We start from the raw sequence: 20,024 nt of genomic DNA, 5'->3' as shown, positions 1-20,024 counted from the left end.
CATCTCTTCAGGGACCACTTCAACCTTAGGCATGCCTTTGTCGCAGTCAAACCGGTGACACATAGCAGCCCATGAAGGCCATTTTAATGCTGATCAAAGATAATTTTTGGCTCATACAAGCTACTCATTACTCAATAGCAGTGATCTCCCAAGGCATAATATTACAAGACAAATAAATACTCTAAGAGGACGTTTGGTAGTGTGCATAAGAATAATGTTGAATAGGGTGTATTAGTAATGTTGTTATTAGTTATGCTGACATATTTCTTATTCATTGTTTGGTTTGATGTATTAAAGCATTGGACAATTTCTAAAAGAATTATTTGTTCAAAAAATACCCTCATAACTAGTTCATCACTTTATCTTTTTTAAAAAAACATATGTTGAGGAATGTTTTTTTTATGAAAAAGGTTTTAAAAAAATTATTTGATTTTCTACCTATATTGTAGTATAGAATTGAATACTTATTTATAAAAAAGGAAATATGCTAAGTATTATTTATCTACTAGGGATATAATTTTATTTCCCACTTTCTTTGATTATTAGGCAAATAAAGTTTGAATTAAGAAAATAAAAGTTGATTTGATTACAAGTGCTTTACATCAAACTTGCATTAATTTAATAGCATATTTTGATCAAGCATAAATTTTGAAGCGCAATTTTGTCTTTAACTAAGCTAATGCTTGCATTAAAAATCATTGCATTATTAATACTATGGTTTCCTATGCATTAAACTATGCATAGGATAATACCAAGTAGGGTGTATAACTAATGCATGGTTCAAAAAGTGTACCAAATAAGATATTGTTAATACACAAAGTTAATGCATGCATTATTTTGTCTAATGCATCCTACCAAACGACCCCTAACTTTTTTCTTTCTTTTGCATAAACAGTGTTGCTAGCTATAGTGAATACTCAAAAATTAAAGAATGCAATGTAATCACTAAAAATTATATACACCAAATTTAGTCGTAAATTAAACTCTAGGAGAAATAATCACAAACCATGAGTCAACTTTGTTTGTTTGTTTTTATCAAAAAAAATTTTCTAGTCCTCGGATTTTTTATACACCAAAATCGTTTGTTTCTCTCCCCTCTCAGAATCTCAATCTCTCTGTTAAATTGGTACACTGTCAATTTCAATTGCAATATATGCATGATAGATTAAAATAAATTGGACCAGCAATAATACACCTGTATATGAATTTCAAGAATGGATTAGAAAGAAATGAGAGTTAAACTTTGGCCTAATACAAAAAAATGGGTTACGAAATTTCAGATTTCTATCAGAGCCAGACCGAGTGTATTAACTATCAAAATTCACCCAGTCTCCACATATTAACATTTTCTCAGAGTACTGCTACAAGAATATTTACAGGAGTTCTGTATAGCCCTGTGATCACCTTCCATTTAAAACTCTGGGTTTCCTACCGTTTGATCGTTTTCTAGAGGGAATGATGCCATTAAAACCTTCATATTTCCTTTTCAATGAGCCATTACTTAAATCTCCACAATTTCTGTCAAACTTGACAATGTTTGTTACAATGGCATGAACCATGATCTCACTTTTAGGAACCATAATGACCTTTTTCTCAATAACTGCAGTCTGTCCACAGTTAGGATCGATGATGGTGCTTTCTCTTAGATTCTGTAATATAGAATCCTTATTATCCTTGAACACATGTGCTGAAATCTGCACGAGAGAATAAAACGTTATAGTCACCCCCCAGACAATCATCAATATTCTTCATAAACAAGAATAGTAGACCCGTCACAAAATATACATAGTAAAGACTAAAGGGTTAGGCCAGTTTCCATACCATTCCCAACCGTTATACCCTAAAAAAAGAGAGAACGATCTAATTGTTCTTTTACTGAAAAAGGGAAAGGGGAAGAACTGGACTGCAAGTATAGTATTTGTTGCCAATGTATATATCGAAATATTGTCCAATCGTGTTTCTCATACTTCTCCAGCTTCTAGTTTCACAACTTATTTTGATCAGTAATCAAAAAGATTTTCATTAACTACAACAGCCAAGCATTAAGATAGCGCTGGGCAATACAAATGTTCATCCCTTTACAACAATGGTCAGTTCTGAAGAAAATTTATTATTCAATTACTATATTGCACATGCTTTAGTGGTGTCTCAAAGAAAGTTGTGATTCTCAGAGAAATAAAGTAGAATAATTTTGATTCTAGACAAGTGGTGGCGGGGAACACAAAGCAGCTTCAGACACTGATTCCAATCAGATCACTAAATTGTTCTTGCAAAAGCCATGCAAAGATATGTATCATTAATCACGCCACAAATAAATCAAGTTATAAATCCGTTGGTCCAGTAACTAGGGGCCAAAGGCTAAAGCTAGACTGTTGGCTAAGCAGCCTTGGGGTAAAGTCAAGTGCCACCAAATTGTTGGTCTTTTCTAGTTGTACCGTTGTACCCATATCACGATTTGCAATTTAACCAATGATTTGCCTCCATCAAGGAGCATCGCTAGGTACACTCGAGTCTCGCCACTACAGGTGATCAAAGCCAGAGGTTCCAATTCAAAGAGATAAATTCACTCAGCAAAGGACCTCACAAGTCAAGAATGCCATTAAACATGAATCAAAGGGATATGCTGGTAGTAATCTAGTCTACTCTGCACAAAGGGATATGCTGGCATCAAGTCTGGAACTTTTCTTTTGGTTACAGAAACCAGCCTAGGAAATATCTTTAACACTTGGTGTACAAATAGTTTCTAGCCGCTCACCAAATTTACCAAGAGGCATACTGATTAGAGCAGAAAATCCTAGGGCATTGGCCAAGCCTAAGGGAAAATGGTATGCTATGGGTAAGGAATCAAAGGCGAGGAGCCAACCCCAGTTCTTTTTAGGAAGCAACCTCTCCCCTCCCCTGCGGGTTCACCCCTGAGTCTAATGCAGTGGGGCATAAAACAATGTCTAGAACACTGTGATTCTGCAGAAGATCTACACTCAACGTTTTGAAGTTAACGAGCATCAGTTATCATTCTTTCAGTTTTCACAGAGGAGAATGAACGGTAGCATGTAATTGGCTAGGCATGGTTTACCAATAATAAATTAATATAGAGGTCATAACAAAGTAGTCTTCCATTCATTTATCTCATACTCCCTCCGTTCCAATTTATGTGAACCTGTTTGACTGGGCACGGAATTTAAGAAAAAAATGAAGATTTTTGGAATTTGTGGTCCTAAACAAGTCAAAATGGGGCCCAGAGTATTTGTGTGGTTATAAAAGCTTCTCATTAAGGGTAGAGTTGTAAGTTTAACCTGAATTGTTACCAAATTTAGAAAGGGTTCATTCTTTTTGGAACGGACCAAAAAGGAAATAGGTTCACATAAACTGGAACAGAGGGAGTAAGCATTAAAACAGTGTGGCCAGAGGTTAACCAAAGCAAGGATGGTTGAATGAAGAAAATTGTGCAATGTCCTCTCACCTTAAAATCAACTGGAATCTTGATTTCAGCCGATGAACACTTGCAGCCATCACTGAAGTTCAATTTCAACTTAACGTTAAAAGGATTTGCATTCTTAACTGTCCGCCTGACAAGCAATAGGAGTTGAATAAGAGCGTTTCAAATCTGATAGAATTTATAATAGTGAACATATGAAATAAACCCTCACCAATAATTAAAAAGGAAAACCGTCATATGCCGCGGAAATAATTCAAAATTTTGATCAAGAAAATCAATGGTCAAGATTCCGCACTTTGTTATTTTTATTTTTATTTTTTCCTCATCAATAAATTTGACTTTAACATGCTAGTTTTTCATATCAACTCGGAATTTTCTTTTCTTTTTCCGTTTTTGCTTAGAAAACTCGGAAGCTGCTGAAATGATATTCATTCCATTTTATTATGTAAAAAAAAAGGACAGCCCGGTACACGAGGCATTCCGCGTTCACACAAGGTCCGGGGAAGGTCAGCACGCCAAGGGGTGTGATGTAGACAACTTACCCTAATGCAAGCATTAGTGACTGCTTCCACGGCTCGAACCCGTGACCTAGGTCACACGGAGACAACTTCACCGTTGCTCGATTTTTTTATGTGTTCAATTTATATTTCTTCATTTTTTTTCCTTTTGGTATGTTAGACCCTTTAGTAATGTGAAGTAAACAAGAGAGGAAAAAGCAATGATTGTTAGAATTATTCTTGGATGCGTTCTTGGCCGACAATGATAACATCTTTTTTTTTTTAAATCCCATAACTTCTGGAAAATGTCAGATCCAGATTGGTAGACAATCTAATTACATGTTCTATATGATATCATAACACCTCAAGTATACAATCTTGAATTACTAATACAAGAGCAAAATATTTTGACTTATTGGAGAAATTATGCCAAAAGAGCATGTATAACAGAGACATATCGAGGTTATCTTTCACACTGAATATTACAGCTTCAAGAATTATGAAACTACCTTTTTAGCTGAAGAGGTTGTTTATGCAGAACAGTTGCTTTCATATTTTGACATTCTGAAAAAGAAACCTACAAGTCCATTTCAAAAGCAGCAGAGATGTTATCATAGTAAACCCAGAAAGTTTAAGAGGGCTAAGGACTACTACTGATGACAATCATTAAGTGAAGGAGAAGAAAGACGAGACCTGTTTTTAAATGAATCCTGCAAATTAGACAAAGGACTATAAAACGAGCACTATAACAAACAACTTCCATTACTCACTGACAATTCAAAAAGGTCTAAGCTACTCACAATCCACTCAAAAAGTAACTGCTTCATTAAAGTGACAGAAGAAACTCAGAGGGAAGTTGAAGTAGTGTCAAGACTCTTTACAGTAGGACTATTTCACACTCTTTTTTGCTTAGCACATCCCTTCTCACATTTTTAGATCCCATTTATCATTGTCGTCTCTTGGTTCATAGGGTATCACAACAGATTCCTAAAGCCTTCGATCTGCATACCTCAAACAAGAGATGCACAGGATAAATGAACAGAGCTAGAGATCCTCCAAAGAGGCAAGATCTAACTAATGAATTCCGTGCTCTTTTAGGCAAAGGCTGCGAAAGGAAGGTCTAACTACTTCGATCTTACTGCAAGGGTACAGGGCCATTTCACCAAGTCTCAAAGTGATAGATCATCCAATTCTCAATCAAGTCTACATCATAAATCAAATATATCAAAGGAAAAACTCGTAATGGCTGTGGTCTATCGGTGGATAATGCTTGCTTCTACCACTGAATATGCCACCACAACTGCCACTGTTACTGCCTGTTATTAGTTTCCATGTTTTTTTTCTCTTTCTAGTTTGTTGTGTCTTGGAGGTTTCACAGCAACAGTGAGCCTCCAAAACTCTACCCTCTAGAAACAAATACATGCTTATTCAACATAATAAACAGAATCTGTGGCGCAGCTATTAACTCACCTCTACAGATTTGATAAAAGGCAATGGTGCCCTACTTCCATGGACACTTGCCACAGTAAGGGTCCAATTTACATATTTTTTATCTGCAAAATAAGTAAATCAGATAGATCAAAAGACATATTTAATGAATGACCTGCTCCAAAGAGGACTAATTAGAAATTTGATCAGACCTCTCTTCTATTTTCTATAGTACTATTTGTGGCCACGTCCAATATTATTTACCAGATATATTAACACGGCAAAAATAATAAGCTATATTTTTCACTTCATTTAAAGGAATTCCCTGACAAATTCTATGTTTCAAGTTGGAGGAACAAAAAATGGTAGCAATTTTTTGGCATCTTTCCCAAATATTCTACAAGAACTAAGGTATACACGTGCAATTCCTTTCTTCACTTTTTCACTTGTATCTGCAGAAGATGAAGAAGAATTGACCAAATTTTCGTAAATTGTAACTTGCTTTGTGCACATTCACACGCACCGATATTGCTTGCAAAATAAAAATCACAGTGCAAGTGAAAATGCACATTCACACGCACCGATATTGCTTGCAAAATAAAAATCACAGTGCAAGTGAAAATGTCTTTTCAGCTCTAGGACTTCAGAATGCTAAATGAACAAATGAAAAGAAGATAAGCACAAATCTAGGGAGTTACCAAGACTTAAGGCCTGAGTAAAAATGGTCTGGAGAAGATCAATTCTAATAAATGGTGGGATTCGCAGACTGAGGAATTCCACGACTCCTGCAATTACCTGTTCATAGCCATGTTAGTAAACATTTTGGAAACAGGATCAATCAAAACCATAAATCTTTTTCAGATAAATACTGCAGGGAAAAACATAAGTGAACATGTGAACAAAGCGCAACACCCTATTCTCCCAAACTTGAAACGAGGTAGACTAAAAGAACCAGTGTCATCATTCAGCTATTGATTCTGTAGAACCAAACCCAATATGTTAACTAAAGCTATCGAAAACATGATTCCTGGGAGTCATAAATGGTAGTGTGGTGGTTCAGACAAAACTATTTGTAAGTCACTTTAAGGACTGTTTTTTTTTTTTTTTTTTTTTTTGGGGGGGGGGGGGGGGGTTGCGATACCCCTAATTGTCCTGTATCATCCAAGCAGGATGAATGAAGATTGCTCAATAAGAACTTGCCAAAAGAATCAATGTTCACTTTTGGCTAGCGAGCGGTTTAGCACCTGCTAAGTCAAGTAGCCAGATGAAGGTAGAAAATCCCATTTAGTAATTCTACATGTGAAAGCTTACCAAGCAATAGTCATATTTCCAATTAAAAAACTATCATATTTCCAATTAAAAAACTATGTACCACAATAACTGTCAGCGGCATTGTAGCTCCGAGGGGATACAATCATACAACAACACAAATATGATACCTTGTCTACAAGGCCATGAATCAGCATGGTTGCTTTCTTGTCCTTGGGAGTTTTCTGCAAAAAAAAAATGGAAGAGGGAAATAAGATAAAGGCCACAGATGAGCTCCTATTAATCCAGCATCGTTTTCCATAGATTGATTGGTAGAGAGTATTTTCAAGTACAGTCATTGACAGGATACCGTAATATATGAGCTAGAGATATTCACCTAATCTTCTATAACATTTTGGTTATGGAACTTTTAAAGCTTTTCTTTCTTATTCCCTCAGAGACCCTCTTATATTTGACCTAGTAGAAAATTCAAGCTTAAGCATCTAAAGAACCTGAAATCCTTGATCTTTTTTCTTTGTGGCTCTGATAAGCAAGTCCTGAATACTTTATCATGGCAAAGTACAGCAGACTAAGCTAGGAGCCCCATATGTGCATTGTAAGGAAAATGATTGCTTTACCTATATGATTCAGTGATTGAGGAAGAAACAACTGCATTTATTTGAGGACAGAAAGTAACATTTGCTGGTTTTGGTTAAAACGTGGCAGTACAGAAAGATCGAAAAGTCAAGCTGACAGTTCGTAAGTAACACCTCCTTCTCCTTCATGTTGGCTCATGTTCAATTCTTGTGGAACCATTATTATTGCTGTTTAGTCAAGTCTTGCATTTTTGGATCCCCACATCTTGGATTGTGAAAATTAAACCTTAGTGGCCTTCATAAAGATATTTCCTGAACATGAGGTGAAATAAAAGGCTTACACTCTAAAAACAGTTGCAAACTGTTCTTTGATGCAGGAAAGTGATTTGGCAAACTTATTTACAGGCCACTAGTAAAAGATCTGACATCTCTATGGCTGTTGTCTGTTCTTTTTTTTTTCTTTTTCCTGGGGGCGGAAATGGGAATATGAGGCTCTCTGGTGCATGTTCTGTCATCACAACTAGGTCGATGTGCGATAATTGTTCACTGATGTTACATTTGGGACAAGGAATAATGTACCTGAAGATTAACTATTACAATCTTTCCACCACCTTTGAGTGATTTTAGAGGCAAATTACAGGCAGGGGTGATCTGCAAACTGCAAGAGTAAAACAAGTCATGTTCACTTCTGACATGACATGATTAAGCCCGAAGAATGATGGAAGTAAATGGTTTAACAGTTGAGCGTCGACAAACACTGTAAGAAATCATTATTTTAGCATCATGCATCAGAATTCAAGATTATGGAGGCAGTCAAATAGATAATTTAGCATTACCTTGTTCCTAGACATAGCACAACATCAGCCATTTTGCAGTGCCTCTCAGCTGGATTCATTTCCTTTGGAGGTAGAGCATCCTGAGGACAAAAACACGGGAGGGGACAGGATGAGGTCAACAACAGAGTCATAGGTGGAGTCATCTTTTGGCCATAACGATCTTGGCGCTTTGGCCCAAATAGCAGGAAAAAAGTAAATCCTCAAAACTTTTACAACTTTTTGACTTAATCATTGGATGCTCATGAGGCTACAACCAGTCAAACTTCTGGTTATGCAATGTTGACTACAAGTTACTGAGAATCCATAAAAACTATAAATTCTATTTCGTATTAATCCTTTTTACAAATTAGATGTGCATCAAAATACTATTGTGAGAAAGCACAGAAGAAATTATATTATTGATGTATTAACATATGTTACAATGAGCCCTATATATATACACACATAACATGTCCTACTCCTAATATATATTGGATTAGGGTTATTTATTTACTCCTATTTACATGACTATTCTAACACTCCCCCTCAAGCTGGTGCATATAAATCATATGTACCGAGCTTGTTACATATGTAGTTAATACGAGGACCAGTGAGGGACTTGGTGAAAATATCTGCAAGCTGATCATTCGACTTCACAAACTTTGTAGCAATATCTCCCGAGAGTATCTTTTCTCTAACAAAGTGACAGTCAATCTCAATGTGTTTAGTTCTCTCATGGAACACTGGATTTGACGCAATATGAAGAGCAGCTTGATTATCACACACAAGTCTCATCTGACTAATCTCACCAAATTTCAACTCCTTGAGCAACTGTTTGATCCAAATTAGCTCACATGTCGCCATAGCCATCGCTCGATATTCTGCTTCTGCACTAGACCGAGCAACCACATTCTGTTTCTTGCTCTTCCAGGACACCAAATTTCCTCCTACCAAGACACAATATCCAGACGTAGAACGTCTATCAGAAGGTGATCCTGCCCAATCAGTATCTGAGTATCCAACGATCTGCTCATGGCCTCGACCCTCAAACAATAAACCTTTGCCTGGAGCTGATTTTATATACCGAAGAATGCGAACAACTGCATCCCAATGACTATCACACGGAGAATCCATAAACTGACTCACAACACTCACAGAAAAGGAAATGTCAGGTCTTGTCACTGTAAGGTAATTTAATTTACCAACCAACCGTCTATATCTTGCAGGATCGCTAAGAGGCTCCCCCTGTCCTGGCATAAGTTTAGAATTCGGATCCATCGGAGTGTCAACCGGTCTACAACCTGTCATTCCTGTCTCTTCAAGAATATCTAAGGCATACTTTCGTTGTGAGATCACAACACCTGAGCTAGACTGAGCGACCTCAATACCCAGAAAATACTTTAGTTTGCCCAGATCCTTAGTCTGAAAGTGTTGCAAGAGATGTTGCTTCAATTTAGTAATACCATCCTGGTCATTGCCGGTAATACAATGTCGTCAACATAGACCACCAGATAAATACAGAGACTCGAGGCAGAATGCCGATAGAATACAGAGTGATCAGCTTCACTCTGAATCATGCCAAATTCTCGAATAACTGTGCTGAACTTACCAAACCAGGCTCGAGGAGACTGCTTTAGACCATAAAGTGACCGACGCAAGCGACATACAAGGCCACGAGACTCCCCCTGAGCAACAAACCCAGGTGGTTGCTCCATATAAACTTCATCCTCAAGGTCACCGTGTAAAAAAGCATTCTTAATGTCTAGCTGATAGAGGGGCCAATGGCGAACAGTAGCCATGGATAGAAAAAGGCGGACTGATGCTATCTTAGCCACAGGAGAGAAGGTATCACTGTAATCGAGCCCAAATATCTGAGTATATCCTTTGGCAACAAGACGAGCCTTAAGACGATCAACCTTACCATCCGGACCAACCTTGACTGCATACACCCAACGACAACCAACAGTAGATTTACCTGAAGGAAGAGGGACGAGCTCCCAAGTACCACTCGTATGTAAAGCAGACATCTCGTCAATCATAGCCTGTCGCCATCCTGGATGAGACAATGCTTCACCTGTAGACTTAGGGATGGAAACAGAGGACAAAGAAGATAGAAAAGCATAATAGGGTGATGACAAACGATGATAACTCAAACCGACATAATGGGGATTAGGATTAAGGGTGGCCCGTATACCTTTCCGAAGTGCAATCGGTTGATTAAGAGGAGACAAGTCCGCAGTATTAGCAGGGTCAGGTGCAGGACGTGAATCAGCTGGACCTGATGCTGGGCGCGGACGACGATGATATGTCAAAAGTGGTGTTCCTGTGGCAGTAGACTCCTCAACGGTTGGAATGGATAAGACTTCTATAGCGGAAGGTGAAGGAGGAGCTATAGGAGACTCGGGTAAGACTTCTGTGGCGGAAGGTGAAGGAGGAGCTATAGTAGACTCCTTAAAGGTCGGTATAGGTAAGACCTCAGATATATCAAGGGGGTCAGAAAGGTCAGAAGAGGTAAAGAAAGGTTTAGACTCAAAAAATGTGACGTCAGAGGACATAAAGTACCTACGAAGATCAAGTGAGTAACAACGATATCCCTTCTGAACACGAGAATAACCAAGGAAGACACACTTGAGAGCACGAGGAGCTAACTTATCTTTCCCAGGGGCTAGGTTATGAACGAAACAAGTGCTCCCAAAAACACGAGGGGGAACAGAGTATACGGGTGATTGGGGAAACAATACTGCATACGGTATCTGATTCTGGATGGGAGAGGAAGGCATCCGATTAACTAAATAACAAGCTGTGAGAACTGCATCGCCCCAAAAACGCAGCGGAACATGAGATTCAATGAGAAGTGTGCGAGCAGTCTCAATGATGTGCCTATTCTTTCTCTCTGCAACCCCATTTTGCTGAGGGGTATAAGGACAAGAGGTCTGATGAATAATTCCTTGAGAAGTCATAAACTGCTGAAATTGAGAGGATAAATATTCTAAGGCATTATCACTGCGAAAAGTGCGAATGGAAACACCAAATTGATTTTTAATTTCAGCACAAAAATTCTGGAATATAGAAAACAACTCAGAACGATCTTTCATTAAGAAAATCCAAGTACATCTTGAATGATCATCAATAAAACTAACAAAATAACGAAATCCCAAGGTTGAACTGACTCTACTAGGACCCCATATATCAGAGTGAACTAAAGAAAAAATAGACTCTGCGTGACTCTCAATACTACGAGGATAGGAGGCTCGGGTATGTTTCCCGAGCTGACATGACTCACACTCTAATGTGGATAAACTAGACAAACCAGGCACCATCTTCTGAAGCTTGGATAAGCTTGGATGTCCTAAACGTTTGTGAATTAGGTCCGGAGGATCTGTAACTAGACATGCCTTGGAGGATTTTAGGGAGTTAAGGTAGTAAAGCCCTTCTGATTCAAGTCCTGTTCCAATCGTCTGCCCTGTACTGCGGTCCTGCATAATAAAAGAATCATCAATAAAATATATACCACAATGGAGGGCACGAGTCAAACGACTAACAGATGCAAGATTAAAAGGACAGCCAGGGACATAGAGAACGGAATCTAGAGTGACAGAGGGTAGGGGATTCGCTTGTCCAACTCCTTTTGCTTTGGTTTGAGACCCATTGGCTAAAGTAACAGTGGGAAGAGACTGTGAATACGCAATATTTGACAAAAGTGATTTATTACCAGAGATATGATCAGAAGCGGCTGAGTCCACAACCCATTGTCCAGGAGGACTAGACTGGGAAACACAAGCAAAAGAATTACCAGCAACAGAAGTATTAGTCTGAGCAACAGAAGCTACTTGTGGAGATGTCTGCTTACTTGCTCGATACTGAAGGAACTCATTATACTCCCCTTCAGATAAAGAAAATCCCTGGTTACCTGTAGTCTCAGTCTGAGCAACATAAGCATTTTTGGTTGGGCGGCCATGTAAAGAATAGCATACATCACGAGTGTGTCCAAGTTTATGACAATAGGAGCACTTGGGTCTAGATCTTCCAAAACGACCTCCTCCTCGTCTATTCTCCATAGTATGAGATGCCCGATTGTCCACTGATTGGGATACGAGGACAGATGAGTCAAGTGTCTGTGATGAGCTCACTGGGTGACTAGGTGCTGCAGCAAGGCGAAGTAATCGAGAGAATAATTCATCAACTGTGGGGACGGTTGGACTAGCCAAAATCTGGTCACGTACTGAATCAAGGTCATTAGGGAGTCCAGCGAGTGTAAGAACTAGAAACATCTTCTGTCGTTGCTCTTGTTGTTTTTCAATACTAGCAGAAACTGGCATCAACGTCTCAAATTCTTCCATGACTGCCTGAACTTGTCCCAAGTAAGTAGACATATCTAATTCCTGTTTCTTCAAGCTTGTCATTCGCGATATTACATCATAGAAACGAGATATGTCATTAGTGTATAGATTACGAGCCTTTTCCCAAACTAAATAACATGTCTGGAATGGACGGAACAAGGGCATCAACTTGGAATCAATAGATCGCCACAGGATACTACATAACTGAGCATCGACCTTCTCCCACTGTGTTTTGGCCTTTTCATCACCTTCGCTAGCCTTTTTTGTTAAATGATCTTGAACTCCTTGACCTTTACACCACAACTCGACAGATGAAGCCCAATCTAAGTAGTTTGAACCTCCCATTAAAGGTTCTGAGGTAATCATAACACCGGAACTGCCAGAACCCGGGTTTCTAGACCCGAAAGCATCGACTCCCAAAGACATGGTTGGATTATCACCAAATAACAAAAAGAATCAACTGAAAATTCTCTGAAACAGATGAAGAAAACACTGTGTTTGCCGGAAAAGTACTGTAGCTGCCGGAAAAATCAGTGTAGTCGCCGGAAAAACTCAAAGTGGTCGGAATCAAACGAAAACAGGATGGGTAGGGTCGGAATTGCTGTGCGACCAGGCTGTCCTGAAGAAGCTCGGCCAAAAAATGGCCGGAAGAGGCCTCATGCGCCGGCGCGTGACGACGGAGACTCGCCGGAAAATATTTTCCGGCGGCGCGTGAGGGCGCGTGGGAGAGGTTCTGCCGGAGAAATTTTTGTGGTTTGGTCGCCGGAAGCTGATCTATCTCATGGTGGTGTTGGTTTTTGCACAACACCGACGGATATTGAATTTTTCTTGCGGACAGTGCTGTTTTGCCGGAAAAAAAGGTTTTTTTTTTTCTTCCCGGAGTCGCTGGAATTTATGCACAGCGATAAATATCTCACGATAGCTCTGATACCATGTGAGAAAGCACAGGAGAAATTATATTATTGATGTATTAACATATGTTACAATGAGTCCTATATATATACACACATAACATGTCCTACTCCTAATATATATTGGATTAGGGTTATTTATTTACTCCTATTTACATGACTATTCTAACAGCTATCACAGAACTTACATTTAGAATCAGTAACACAAGATCGAGCATGCATAATATCCTTCACAGGGATGTTGGCACTTCTTCTTTTTTTTCTTTGAAGTAGTGAGGTAATCTAGTTGAAGTTCAGATACAGTGAAAAATACCAAAGCCATCAATACATTTAGTTAGGTAGGGATTGATTTTCATTAGGAAAAATGGACTAATGTCGTCATATTTCTGCTTATAGAAGACCATATCTTTACGGTCACTATTAAAGGGCAGTGGAATGTCACTGTACAACTACAAAGAGAAACTCAGATCCTAGGACTTTGTCATTAAACACATTGCTGTTTGTCATTACCTCCCAGTCAAGAACTGTGTCTCTAAGTCTGGCACCACAGCCCACCTTGGAACAATGTCGTGCAGTTTCCTTCAACCCAATAGTTTCTATTTCAAAATCCCTCATATACCTTCATGGGTCAATTCATAAAATAGACTCATATAAGCAATCACCATATCGTTACGAAGAAGCAATAGAGCAGCATACATAAAATAAAACAAAAAATGAACGGCTATACATGAGTGTGAATATACCAAAAGGCTCCAAAAGAGTCACGTGAACTGTGGGAACATGCATAATAGCAGGATAGTACAACAACAACAACATCAGCAACAACAAATCCAGTGTGATCCCACAAGTGGGGTCTGGTGAGGGTAGTGTGTATGCAGCCTTACCCCTACCTTGTGAATTCGTAGAGAGACTGTTTCCGAAAAAGCAGGATATTGTGCTGCAGAAAAAGATGAAGTCTTACTCAATTCCACAAGAAGGGCATAGTTCCATAAAAGAATCCCCATGTAATTCTGCAAGCTTCTCCCTTGGAATTCCAGATCGAAGATGGAGGCCATCAATGTTCTACCATTTTCAAATAAGTATGATGTGACACTTGAATATTATACCAAGGAAAATAAATCTGAACTTTTTTGGAAGTAGACAGTTGAAACTACATAATTGGAATCTGAGGCTTATATTTTAAGTAGAATAAACATACCTTGGTCAAGTGAAATGTCATATTTTAAACACAAATAACTAGGCTCTCTCTCTCTCTCTCTGATTGGTTGAACTAAGTTTGTTGGGCTGAGGGGGAAATGGAAAAAGTTTGGAAGGAGTAATGGAATGCATCTACAGCACTAGCCATAAAGTACACCCAACAATTTTGATTAAATTGGAATTAAGATGTCTTCGTTCTGTTGCTTCTGTTTGGCCAACAGTAAAGACACTCAGAACAGCGCAAAACATAAATGAAGACATCAATTTATCAATTTCACCAATTCCAAACTAGTTAAGGTTGGCTATATGAATCCTCTATATCCCCCACCGTATTCAGGCTCATTTCAGTCAAATCTTGGGAGCAGAGAACGAAATTACTCTGCACGAAATGCTAACTGGATCGTGGGTGCGTGCCTGCGTGGGTAGGGGGAGAGTGGGCACATATCATATGCAACCTTCCCCTAAGACTCCTGCAGAGAGGTTGTTTCCCCTCCTCGAGTCCATGACCTACAGGTCACCAAAGGAGCAACTCCATCGTTGCGCAAAGGCTCATTCTCACAAGTCATGAAAATGAAGAGTCTGAATTGTATGCTAAAAGCACACAAATGCATAGCAAAAGAGCTCTATCATCATTATATAGTTTAAATGATGAAGCTTTTTTATATTAGTAACTGGTGATGAAGTTTAAACAAGATCCATTTTTTTTCATTTTCTTCGAGTAAAGTGCAGCATATAAGCATTTGTGATTCTCATAACTTGCAAAACATAGGTTACAATTTGAAAGGATAACAAAATGCAAACAATGAGACTACTCATGAAGCATATATTTCAATGAACAAATTCTGCAACGACTCCCGCAATCACAAATAAGCCAACTTCATTTCATTCAGAATAAAATGTCCAGATTCACTTCCCTCCACCTTATTCTAGAATTAATGTTGTAACTTTGATTAATTTCATCAAATTAAATTGTTTCAATTCTAGTTGAGTCGTTGACCAATTGCATCAAATTAAGGAAAATAGAGGCTGGTTTGGTTAAATAGATCTCTCTCTTCTTCTTTTTTAAAAGTTGGTGATAAATGCTTTTTCCAAGGAACACTGCTATAAACGATCGATGCAGCATTTATGGATTAGATTCGTCCCTATCGATGCTCAATCTTCCATTCACTGGAATGTCCCTTCTTTGCACTAACCACGGAAATTGGCATGCTAATACAGAGGATCCCTAATGACCAGATGTACCGCAAGTAAAACACAAAGCATGTTTGAATCCAGACAGCAAAGATATATCTACACCAAAAGATTATCACCAGAGCCAATCGACAAATAAATATAGATGAGAATAAGGGGCAACCCACGCTGTCAATTCTCCATGAGCAGTGGATACCAAAGAAAATAAGGCTAGAAACACTTGAAAGGGTCCCAAAGTAAAAGAAATAGAACAGTCATCTCAGTCAAAGCATTCAGAGGTGGAACGACAACCGTGTAGGTGTTGATTTAGTTGCTGGTTAATGATTATATCACTATGGATTAGTTGAAGTTGGCTAAAAGAAGAGTTAACCATGCATACGGTCAAATGGTGCTATGAAAATGGGTAAAAGGATCTAAATTGAACTCAATGATTAAGTCTTCAGTCTCACCAGCATCCAACTTTAATATATTGGTAGACCATGGTTCATCTATTTAGAAAAGTAAGCTCAAAAGGCCTTTAATTATGCAAATCACAAGTTTAGTAGCTTACCTGAATTAGCATGGTCTTCCTAGTAACATATTACAATTAGTGACCGGAACCAGAGCCAAATAAACTCAGTAACAGTATCAGAACCATAGTAAAGGTTGTTTTATTTATTTCATACAGCTAGCGTATGATACTCTTTCAAGGCAATGTATGTCAAAATTGATGGGTTTATTCAATTGAAAGCCTAGCTATCGGTTAACGTGGCACAAAGAGAGAGGTATCTTTGGGCATAGACACCAAGCAAGAAGAGTGAGCATAGAGCAGCTTATCTCCTACTTTAACGGAGAGGAACTCCATAGGAAATTGGAAGAGGCAGAACAGGAATTTCTCCCAGGAATGTAAATGGACAATTAAATGACTAATCACAAAAAAGAAAAACTTGAATGCGGTCGGGTTGAAATTGTGATTTCATTCTGATAGCAGCACTAGCTACACACATGGTGGAAGTGATATAACTAATAAACCTACAAATGTTAAGTGCACCCATATAGTAAGAAAATTAATAATGCCACACCTGGCTTATAATAAACTTTAGAAAACCCGCCTTCTCTAGTTCAACTAGGGCCATGTGTGTCATGCTCGGTGTTGCACGGTGAAATGGCAAAGATGCTTCTGGTAGCGCTTTCCCTTCTCTCTACAAGTCAGTTCAAAAAAAGGGATAAGAAGATACATTATAGCCAGTTATTCTTTTGCACAGTGTTATTATAGAATTCTAATTCGTGTTAAAAGTTTTCAATGCTATATACAGATATTCACATCATAACCAGTGGATTGATCCTGATCACATTACTGCAATGTTGCCTATTAAATACTCCAAATAATAGGAGTGATCTTTACATGTCTCAAGGAACAATAATAATACAAATGTTTGAGCACTCAAGAGTGTGCCTAACTATCAATGAAGTGGGTGAAAACCTAGGAAACCAGGGTTTAAATCTCAACAAAGGCAAAAAACGATAGATGATGTATTCTCGTCTCCTAAGCCTTGACGGGCAGAGTTACCCGATACTTGTGCTAGCGGGAGATAGCAGGTACCTATAAAATAGTCGAGGTGCACGCAAACTGAACTAGACACTGCCGTTATACCCAAGAAAAAATATAATGCTTGTGCTCTCTCCTTATGCAAGTATAAACTGTAGGTCTTTTTCAACTTCTTCCTACTTAGTGAAGAAGATTACTAGTCAAAACAATATCAGAATGAAATAAGAGATCTAGACACTATACACAAACAACACCACATATATTGAGATATTATTTTCTCTTTCAATTGTGGTAGGTATCATGCATGCCGGTATATTTAAATAACTCTCAAAGGAGAAAACAGCTCCCCCAATCGTAAGATAGATCATGCTTTCAAGGCCACTTTCATTTATTCATGTCACTATTATGCACGTTGCTCCTCCACTTATTTATAGCTTTTCTAGATCAAATTACACAAAAATCAAGTTCTGCACCACCTTCAGGTGATCGAGACATCCTCTCGGTTTGCTACATCTAGCCTAAAAAGATGACAATGCAGGTAGAAAGAAGGATCAGAGATGATGACCGACCAAATTCGAAGGGGAAGCATTCAATTCTGAAGTCTTAACATTTTAACATGGGTATCAAAGGTAGAAACATGTCAAGAATCGTGCTTTCAGAAACAGGGGTTTGCAGTTCACTGCAGTTCACTGATATATATATGATATTACCTGAAGAGTCCAAATACCCTTGGGACCACGAAAATCAGGTATACCACAAGAAGTGGATATCCCTGCTCCTGTAAACACAACTAAATGCTTACTCTGTAAAAGAAACAAGAGTCAGAACGGGTTACATCTAAAGGAAAAAGCTATACATAGCATAGCTAGGACGACATCTCTTTAAGGACTCACCTTTTGTATCATCACAGCAAGTCTCTCAATCTGCATAGTTATTTAAAAAAAATTAGTAAGAACACAGAAAAATAAAGTGCTTCATCCTTTTTAACTGTTCTTTAACAAGCAGCTGAAAGAAACAGAAGATCCTCAAGCACCAGAAAGTACTGATTATCAAGAAAATCAGTACAGTATAATGGATGGAAATTACATCCAGAATCGAAATATTCAGCAATCAAAATCTACTTTTCGTTCTTTCCTTTATTATTACCAATAATTTTACACTTTAACGTGAGAACAACAAGATAATGTATTTATGTCCAAGAATTCTAACAAAGACAAAGCAACACCACGGCATGACAATAGGAAATGGTAACAATGACATAGTACGCAGTTAAGGACAATTGCTATACATCTGCCAAAAAATTTAAGTTCATTTCTGTTGCCTAGATCACAATAACGAAAAGTTGGAAAGCATATCTTCCACAGCAGTGGGAACTTCAAAATTCCAAATGCCATTCCTAATGAACAACCATAAGTTAGGCGTACTATCCAGGTGCTCTTAGAAGTGGTGGAAGCAGAAAGCGGATACAAAAAAAAAATACTATAATGCCACATTTGAGATTAAAACTTATGACCTAAAGCAACTTTTTGAACCCCCTTTACCTCTACGCAAGAATATTTTCTTATATCAAGGGGATTCAACAGTTTATATAACCAAAGAAAGTCGTCTTTCCCTATGTCAAAGTATAAATAAAGGGGATTCAACTGAACCCCCTTAGCTAAACCTAGCTCCGCCCCTGAGTCTCTTAGATTGTTATATATTATTTGATATCTTCATTCCTTCTTCTCTTCTTTCAATATAGTCCATTTTTTCTCCCAACAAATACTATAGAAGACGTAAGCAGCATACGATTTGAAATGCTGCTTATCATTTTCTTACTTTAGTCAGTTTTACCAGAAGGTTTCTGGCTAATGTTAGCAATAGATTCAGCAACTGATTACCAAATGCTAATCCATTTTTATCAATAATTAACTTATGCTAAACCTTAAGAACTTAACATAGCAGAAAGTAGCAAAAGGAACAATGATCGCGACATTAAATGCATAAACTCACAGGGTACAATCCTAAACATGCTTAACATTTTGCTCGTGGCCAACACAATGCAATCATTATACACCCCTTAAAATGGAACAATCACTAATAAGATTAAGGAAATTGTTATTATCTCACGCTCAGTAATGTGGGGATTAAATCAAGATCTCATGAAAAACCTAAATGCAAACTATCAAGCCATCAAAGAAGACCCCAGTTTCTAAACTTCAATTCTTAATTAAGGACAAAAACCTAAACAAATATTTATGGGTAATTGCAGCCAGATAAAATGATCAAACAATTAAAAGTAAATAATAATAATAATAAGTAACAAAAAGAGTTGCAGAGAAAAAAATATCTCACTTTGTCTTGCAAAACGTGAGGTGGGTCGAAATATTCAGTCATTCCAACATTGCCCACATCTTCTATAAATGAGAGTTTCTGAGCATAACCTAAAGACATGTTTGTATTTGCTACAATCTGTTCTTTTTCCTTTTATCCCTAGGAAAAGAGTACTACTAGTTTGATTGATCACTGAAGAATGGAAGCAGAGGAATACAAGAGGAGCCTTTCTGTTGTAGTAAAGATGGTCTAAGTGCTTACTTTTTTGCAACCTTGTTCCTTTATGCTCATTTATTCCGTTTCTGTTTATTTAATTTATAATGTTTTTTTTTTTAAAGATTTATTGTCACTGTATCTAATAATTTATTTTTCAGGGGCCCCTCAAAGGTATTTATTATGGAGTAGTTCACTGTCACGAGACCCCAAATACCAAAATTGGAAATTTTTACTTTCTTAAGGTTAGGTTCTAATCCTATCAAAGGCACTCTTCCTTTTTACCCTTCCTTCTCTTTTTATTCACCGGC

General features: G+C 38.0%; 1 protein-coding gene across 1 annotated transcript; it reads right to left on the bottom strand.

The window, feature by feature from the left end:
* On the bottom strand, window positions 1,197-19,799 carry LOC109229026 (NAD-dependent protein deacetylase SRT1). The gene is made up of 14 exons (XM_019394328.1): window positions 19,522-19,799; window positions 18,081-18,110; window positions 17,898-17,990; window positions 16,721-16,840; window positions 14,233-14,333; window positions 13,782-13,890; window positions 8,042-8,121; window positions 7,785-7,863; window positions 6,801-6,854; window positions 6,060-6,156; window positions 5,404-5,486; window positions 4,443-4,510; window positions 3,461-3,566; window positions 1,197-1,694 (listed from the first exon to the last, which is right to left on the bottom strand). The coding sequence occupies exons 1-14, from the start codon at window positions 19,618-19,620 to the stop codon at window positions 1,401-1,403; spliced, it is 1,413 nt and encodes a 470-aa protein (XP_019249873.1). The 5' UTR covers window positions 19,621-19,799; the 3' UTR covers window positions 1,197-1,400.

Source organism: Nicotiana attenuata, chromosome 7, assembly GCF_001879085.1.
Source record: "Nicotiana attenuata strain UT chromosome 7, NIATTr2, whole genome shotgun sequence".
Lineage (NCBI taxonomy): Eukaryota > Viridiplantae > Streptophyta > Magnoliopsida > Solanales > Solanaceae > Nicotiana > Nicotiana attenuata.
Note: the sequence above shows the minus strand (reverse complement) of the source record. Positions and strands in the feature narration are given on the sequence as shown.

What these genes read in the sequence shown, in the direction of transcription:
- LOC109229026 (XM_019394328.1), bottom strand. Translation starts at nt 19,620, where the DNA reads ATGTCTTTAGGTTATGCTCAGAAACTCTCATTTATAGAAGATGTGGGC. An exon ending in CTCACGTTTTGCAAGACAAA is followed by an intron (nt 18,111 to 19,521) that starts GTGAGATATTTT and finishes ATAACTATGCAG; the next exon opens with ATTGAGAGACTTGCTGTGAT. An exon ending in TTCATGGCCTTGTAGACAAG is followed by an intron (nt 6,157 to 6,800) that starts GTATCATATTTG and finishes GGCTATGAACAG; the next exon opens with GTAATTGCAGGAGTCGTGGA.